Source organism: Lonchura striata, chromosome 7 (genome assembly GCF_050655825.1).
Source record: "Lonchura striata isolate lonStrDom1 chromosome 7, ASM5065582v1, whole genome shotgun sequence".
In the NCBI taxonomy this organism is placed as follows: domain Eukaryota; kingdom Metazoa; phylum Chordata; class Aves; order Passeriformes; family Estrildidae; genus Lonchura; species Lonchura striata.
The window spans coordinates 37002939-37010602 of NC_140709.1; the positions used below are offsets into that span (position 1 = coordinate 37002939).

The following is a 7664-nucleotide window of genomic DNA, read 5'->3' on the forward strand; positions in this document are numbered from 1 at the left end:
TTACCAGAGCTGGCTGTTGGGCCACAGCTGCAGGGCTCTGGGCCTGAAGTAACTGAGGCAGTGAAAGGAGTCAAGCTCAAGTCTGTCCCCGGGCAAGATCCTGCAGGACTGTGTGGGATGAAGATTTGCAGCAGCAGGCTGGAGAGGCTGATGTGGACTTGGGGATGCCAGTGCTCCCCAGAGCATTTCTGTGCTCCTTGGAAAACACTGAGTGGCTTTTCCAAATAGTTTATAATCTGTGGATTTGGCATTTGTCTTTTTCACTTGGATGGCATGAGCCTGCTCTGCTTGGCACCGTACCTTTGTTAAACAGATGAGGCAAAGGTTAGTGCTAATTGACAGGGTTTGGGATTGGATCCAAGATGAAAATGGTTGTGCCTGGCTTGGTGTTACTTGAAGAGTTGGGAGCTCCTGTTTTTTGGATGCCAGGCACCTCTAGAGCCTGTTCAAAGAGAAGTGTTTGCCATGCGTGAAGCTTATCAACTCCCCCCAGTGTAACCCAGTCTGAGAGAGAAGATCTCGCTCCTGGGTTGTTACCAAGAACCTTTTATTTTCAGCACCAAATCTATGCCAGAGGCAAGAGATGTGTTTTAGCCTCCATGGCTGCCTTGCCCATCATATTCTCTTTCTTCAGGAATGTGATGGGCAAAAAAGTGAAGAGATTAGATGACTTTGCTCCTTCTTCCTTCTTTCTCCCGCTGGAATTTTTTCCTCCATTGCAGGGCTTAGGAATCTGCTTGCAGAGGCAAGAAAGCCAACCCATAGCAGGGTGCTCTTGGGGATGTATGGGGCACATCCTGATTCATTGATGCTGGAAGCTCTGTTGATCCTGTCATCTTCCCTGGCTGAGTGAAAGACTTGCAGTTTTTGGGGATCACACCAGCAGGGGGAAACCTGTAGTGCTCTGGCTGGTTCAGGACAGAGCTGGATTGTCTCCTACTGTCTTAAAAATTACACACAGCCTCTGTCCCAGCACTTTGAAAATGTAAGTGATCACCACACTGCTCCAGCAGATGCCTGGGACTTACCTGGTAATGCAGATGGCTTTTGCCACGGTCTTTTTCATAGAATTACAGAATCATTAAGCTTGGAAAAGACCTCTACAATCATCAAGTTCAACCATTAACGCAGCACTGTAAAGCCCACCACTAACCCATGTCCCTAAGCACCACCTGTTGATTCCCATTAATTGTCCAAGATGCAGTGCAGGAGATGGAAAAAACTTGGCACAAACAGCAAAAGTGAATTGTCCTATTACCAGTTACTTTTGTTGTTGTGGGTATATTATAGATTGGATACATGTTGGACACGTTTCCTTTAATCCCATTAATTTGTGGTCTCAGCTGCTTTGTGTGGGAGTCTGAACTGCTCCATTAGAAGGAGTGTGTTAAATTGGATTAATTAGCCAGCTTTTAATACAGCTTGTCACCTGCTTTGTCCTGCCTAGCAGCCAGTGGGGGGTCTCTTCCTCCTGCCAGCCACTGTTTCCAGTCCATCTTAGCCATTGGCCCCTTTGGAGACCTGGCTTCAGCAGGCTGAGGAATCCATAGCTTCGGGTGGGATTCCAGAAGGTGGCATCTCCCCATCTTGTTTCAAGCGAGGGGATGTTTTAGGAGTGACCCCTCTCTCCCATGAGGTTTCCTGTGTTGTAAATGAGCTGGGATATGGTTAAAATGTTGGGGTTTCCCTTCCAAGTCAAAAAGTGACTGGGAATAGCCTCTGTGCCCTTGGTGGTTGTATGGATCTGGAGTCCTCTGCCTGGAAGTGCTTGGGTTTCTCTTGGGATTGCTCCCAATGCCAGTGGTTCTTGGCAGTTTGAGTGAGGATGAGTTCAGAGACTTGTTTGCAGGAGGAGAGCCACAGGAACAACATGGCCCCTGGCTGTGGATGGGGAGGACTGGGCTGGATATGATCACCAGCTGCTCCATACCACCAGTACTTTGGTGGCAGACAACATCTCTTTGAGTTTCCTCCCCTCTCTCCATGCTACAGATCTTTTCCCCAGGTCAGGTGTGTCCCATGGGAGACAAATTCTGGAGGATTTTTGAGCTCAGTTCTGCAGAAATTGACTGCTCTGTGTTTGAGAGAAGGGGAAGTGAGCACCTTTTTGGTGGGAGATAAAAAGCCCCTTGCTAAGATCAGTGGGAGAGGTGAAAAAATTTTGCTGGAAAGCACAAAATGGGTATTTCCGGCTGGATTCTGAAAGCCACAGCAGCTCTCCCCAGCTTTCCCTGCAGATACTGCTGATGAATGCTGGGAGAGAGCTGGAGACCAGATGCTCTCAGGATGTGCATGCTCTCAAAAAGTTCTGTGCCCTTTTGGAGCTTTATTTTGGAAGAACTTGCTTCTTTTTTAAATCCCCTGCCAGCCTGCCTCATTTCAATGCTTTAGAGAGGAGTCAACCCTTCAAAGGAAATAAAAATTTAAATGAGAATTGGTGTTTCATTTTGAAACTATTACACTCCATGAAGTGTAAATTGAAGCCATGTGGTCCAGATGGGATTTTTTCCTTGAGGATCACTCGGCAGTCATGTGAAGGGGCTTTTTGCTTGGTGTCTCCAAGCAAAGATTCTGTTGAATCTCATCTTTCCCAGCCTTTCTTAGAGGTCTCACATCCCCTGAGGAGGCTGGTCTGCCAGCACAGGATGGAAAAGAGCAGAAGCCATGGCTGATGGATAAGGTGGAGATGCTGAAGGTTTGAGGGAGCGAGAAGTATCCCAGCTCTCTCAGAGATGGAGATGGAGGCTGACTCTGCTCCAGAGCACCCTCTCCACTGCTATTTGTGTCACCTTATGCAAGACCTGCAGCTAGTTACCCCAACCCTACTGTATCCATGTCCTGGTTGATGAAAGCCTCCATGGGTGGGTGCTTGTTGGCACTCGGGCTCTGGGTATAAATACATCCCAGAGGTGCTTTGATTCCAAATTAGTTTTGAATTCAAACATGCCAATCCATCAGGTTTGCTGCAAAGCAAAATGTCCCAGATCAGCAGTTGCACGTGAAACTTCTTTAGATTCCAAATTTGGTTTTGAACTTGGTGTTACCAGGGAAGAAACCAAACAAACCTTAAAAGCATTTCAGTGGTGAAGTGAGAGCTTCTGCCATGGAGAAAATTAAATGTATGGTCAGACTTGGGATGGTTTGAGGTTCTTCCTCATATCCAGCATTCAGAGGCTCTTTTCCCTTTGGATCCAGCACCATCTGACACCTGGGGCTGAGATGGGGCAGACAGTGCTCTCTGCTGGGATGGGAATTACACAGAGTATATGAGATCAGTCAGACCTCAGGGAGCTGCACAAGCTGGTGGTGGTGGTGGCAGAGGTGGGCTGGTTCCTACAGGGGAGCTGCTCTGAGCTTTTCTGTGATTTTCCCTTTTTTTGTGTGTGAGCTGGCACAAAAACATGTCTTGAAAATCATCCTTTTGCTGTCAGCTGAGCTCGCATTGAGTTTTTTCAACGATAATCAGCAGATAAAGGATCATGCTGGAGATCTGCCTGGGAGCCTCTGTCCTCATTCATTTTCCCTGAACAACTGGTTCTGTGGGAGTCCTGTGATGCTTGAGGTCCCACAAGCAGGGCAGCAGGAGGTTTCATGCTGGCTGCACCCGGAGGTGTTGCCTTGAAGGCATCCAGTGCTGAAGCATGAGGCAGCTCCTGAATCAGCCTAGGGAGGTCATGGCAGCAAGTCCTGGGAGCCGAGAGCTCTCGGGTGTCACTGGGAGTGCCATGGCCACCAGCTCTTGATCTGCTTCCAGGCAGCCAAAGGTGGAAGGGAGAAAACAAGTATGGGTGCTTTGATGGCATCTAAGGTGCTTTGAGAAGGTTTGTTTCTGTCATTCTCTAACCCTGAAGGGCAGCAGAGCAGACAGAGCACCCTAGTGGGGTGGCTTGAAGCCAACTCCAACTCTGCAAGGCCCTAACCAGAAGCCTCCTGGCTGTGTTGGGTGGTGTTCTCCAGCCTGGGCAGCACAGAAGCACTCGGCCCCCCTCTGTCCTTTGCACCTCTGCCTCACACCCTGGCAGGAGTGAGGTTTCCCAGAAATGAGATCAAGCAGGGGAAAGAATCTCTTGGAGGAAGCCTCAGGCAAACTGGGCATGGCTCAGTAGGTGGGCTCTGTGCCAGGTCCCACCGATGGTCACACCTTCCTCCATGCTGCGCTGGGTCCATGGCATCCAGTAGCTGCATCAGCAGCTCTGGGGTGGGAAGGAGGAGTGAGAGGCTCCTGCCTCACCTCTTCCACACTAATTTCTTGCCTTCTCACTTGCAGCTACAGCTCCAAACGTTGGTAACCACGTGGATCAGCCCAGACTCCCAGGAGGGGACAGATGGATGGAGCTACAAGTAACAGGGAGCTGTTTCCTGAGGGGGAGCTGCTGCTCCAGGTATGGTGCTATGGCTTAGTCATTTGGGTCTCCCCAAGCTTCTCTGGAGCTTGTGGTTGCATCTGTGGAGCAGGAAGAGACCCTGCCTTGCCCAGAGCTGCTTCACTGTGATTCCTGCAGGCAATGAGTTCCTGGGCACAGAGACCAGTGGCACTGCCTGGCTGGGATGGGTCCAGATCCCCATTCCCACCATTCCCTCTCATCCCACAGCAATTTGCAGCCCATTTGTTTATGTTACATCTCATAGACACAGCTCCATCATCCCGACCAAGAGGTTCAAGGATGCCATTTGGTGGTGTAAGGATTGATCCCTGAGTAGTTCCCAAGGTGCTGGGTTGGTTCATTCAAGAGGAGAATGTTGAGAGCTGTGGGACAAAACATCCCCCAGGAACTCCTTGCCTTATCTGGGGCATTGTGTGAGCTCTGTAGGGATGTGTTCACAGCCTGACTAGGATTGGAAAAGCCCAGCTTTAGTTTGTAGGTTTTGGGGGAGAAAAGAAGAGCAGTTGGATGTTGGACAACAGCGGTGGACAAAACCAGTGGGAAATGAGATCTATGCTTTGTAGAAAGGTCACATGTGTCTCATGAAATAGCTGACAGTGAAGCTCAGAGCAAAAGGGCCTGGTGAATCGGCCTCCCACAATGCTGCTGGTTTGGGCTGCCATTTATAAATGTGAGCTGGAAGGGCCTGGCATGGAAAGTCACATGGAAAGGCTGACTGCTGAACAAGCATCTGGGCACATCAGCTGAGGAGCATGCTTACTGGGGCTGCAGGATGAGTCTGTGCAAGACCTTCAATCATTCTGTGTTCTTGGCATCTCCCATGCCTGGGCTTTCACAGAATCCCAGAATGGTTTGGGTGGGAAGGGACCTTAGAGCTCATCTTGTGATGAGCTGCCATGGGCATGGACACCTTCCACTATGCCAGGTTGCTCCAAGCCCTGTCCAGCCTGGTCTTGGGCACTTCCAGTTATCCAATGGGAACCATAGCTTCTCTGGGCACCCTGTGCCAGGGCCTGCCCACCTTCTCCAGCTCTCCTGTAGGTTTTCTGGGCCTTCAGTCCTCTTCTCCCGCCTCTCCAAACACCAGCAGATGAATGCTTGGCTCTCTTTAAGCCTGGCTTTGGTCTCTTCAGCCCTGCTCCTGCAGAGCCCTCCAGACAGCAGGCAGTGTGAGCAAACCCCCAACAGGAGCCTCTATGTGGGATTTTGGTGAGGCAGTGATTCCTGGGAGCTCAGTGTGACTTTTGGCAGTGAATGTTGGACCACACCAGGTCCCCCACAGTCCCAGCTGTGTGCGAGTGTGATGGTCACAGAGGAGAAGCTGGATGCCAGGAGGGAGCCCGTGACTGCCCCAGCATCCCCTGAGCACTCCCTAGGGCTTTGGACTTGGACCATATGATGGGAATTTGTTGAGCGATCAACATCAGAGCATTGGCAGGCTGGGGCGACTGAAGGCATATGGAGAGCTTATGAGGTGTTACTGTGACAGAAATCCTCCTGCTGAGCTGTCTGGTGGCTTTTTTCCCTCCCCACAAAGACAATTTTAAACATATACTGCAATTTGCAGAAATCTCTGACTTGGAATCCCTCAGGGGGCTGCAGCACACAAAGGGAAGGGACTGGTCCCTCAGCAAGCTGGATCTGTAATGCTTCCATTTAGGGTGTTCTTTCCCTGATTTCTCTCCTTCCATTCACTAATAAATTAAACATATCACAGCGAAGAACAGGGTGCATGAGTTACTATCTAGTGCAGTGCTTTGCTTTTGGGGGAAATCATCCTGAAATGGTCACCAGAATCATAGAATGTGCAGAGCTGGAAAGGACCCACAAAGATCATCGTGTCCAAAGCACAGCCCTAGGAAGTATAGCTATTCCCAGCTGGAAAAGAGGACTCCAGATCCTCCATGAAACCTCTCCTTATCTGGACCCACCTGATGTAGGAGCTGCCCTGCAGTGAGAGGGCGTTCCATGGGAGGTTTGGAGAAAGTGGTCAGTCCAGCTTGGATCATTGCTTGTGCTAAGAAACTCCACAGAACTGAATTCTGCATAGTTACCAAGTGCTGTCCTTTTTTGTGGGGCTCCTTGTTGAGGAAGAAGGTCCCTTCCTGTCCCTGGATGCTGAAGAAGCAGCTGGGGGATTTCATTGTTCAGCAGCTGGATTGAAGCTGGGCAGAGTAAGTTTGGACTCAACTTCTGCTTTCAGGCACTCAATGGATTTGTCATCGCCGTGACTGGAGACGGCTACATCTTCTACATCTCCCCTACCATGCAGGCCTACTTGGGCTTCCACCAGGTGAGTACCATGTTTTCCTGTCTGGGAGCAGATGGATGCAGTCCTGATGTGGGAAGGAGATGCAGATGGAGGGCAAAGCTTCCCAAAGGGCAGCAGCTCCTATGGCAGGGGAAGGAGCTGGAGTTTGCCTGTTCTTTACACTCAATCCTGCACTTCTAGTGCTCAGGAAATCTTCTGCCATGTCCTCCTCCCGACACCTCTGCCAGGCTGTCCAGGAGCAGGCACTATTCTGTTTTGTCATTCCAGTCGGATCTCATCTACCAGAGCGTGTATGAGCTGATCCATGCAGACGACAGGGCCATCTTCCACCGCCAGCTGCACAGGACCCCACTGCATGCTGCTGACAGTGAGTGCCAGGGTGATCCCTGCAGGGGTTGAGCAGCTCTCATCCACAAGCTCATGATGTGCAGTGCAGTTTGGAAAACTTCCTTTCGCTTTTGCTTTTCCAGCTTTTCCCCCTGAGCAGCCGCTTCTTGCCAGATGCAGTGCCACGTCCAGCCCCCAGCACCTCCATGCTGAGAAGCAATCCTTCGTGGAGAGGAGCTTCTCCTGCCGCTTCCGCTGCCTGCTGGATAACTCCTCGGGATTCTTGGTAATGCTGCCACACCCTTCTGCTCCTCCTGTGCATGCAGGGTGCTCCCCCAGAGCCACTTTTGTCCCATAGGGATGAGAGCACAGCCAGTTCCCACCACCCTGTTTCCTTCACACCCACGTTTTCTAATCCTTGTAAGGCCTTGAATTTCCATGGGCGCCTGAAGTTCCTTCTTGGGCAGCAAAAGTCAGCAGCAGACAAATCCCCAGTTGCTCTCTTTGCCATTGCCACACTCCTCCAGCCTCTCTCCGTCCTGGAGCTCCAGACCAAAACACTGATCTTCCAGAAAAAGCACAAGCTGGACTTCACTCCAATGGCCTGTGATTCCCAGTAAGGCATCTCTCACTTTCCCTGTGGCAAAATCCCCGGTGCTGGACAGAAAACTAGACCTGGT

General features: G+C 50.6%; 1 protein-coding gene across 1 annotated transcript in view; it reads left to right on the forward strand.

Annotated features, from left to right (window-relative positions):
- The window catches only part of LOC110475451 (aryl hydrocarbon receptor), a 16533-nt gene extending 9256 nt beyond the window's left edge, over window positions 1-7277 (forward strand). Inside the window, 4 exon segments of the mRNA XM_085584731.1 lie at window positions 4268-4339; window positions 4342-4382; window positions 6589-6678; window positions 6925-7277. Coding sequence (XP_085440857.1) covers window positions 4268-4339; window positions 4342-4382; window positions 6589-6678; window positions 6925-7056 — 335 coding nt within the window. The 3' untranslated portion in view covers window positions 7057-7277.
- Window positions 7278-7664: the final 387 nt, after the last annotated feature.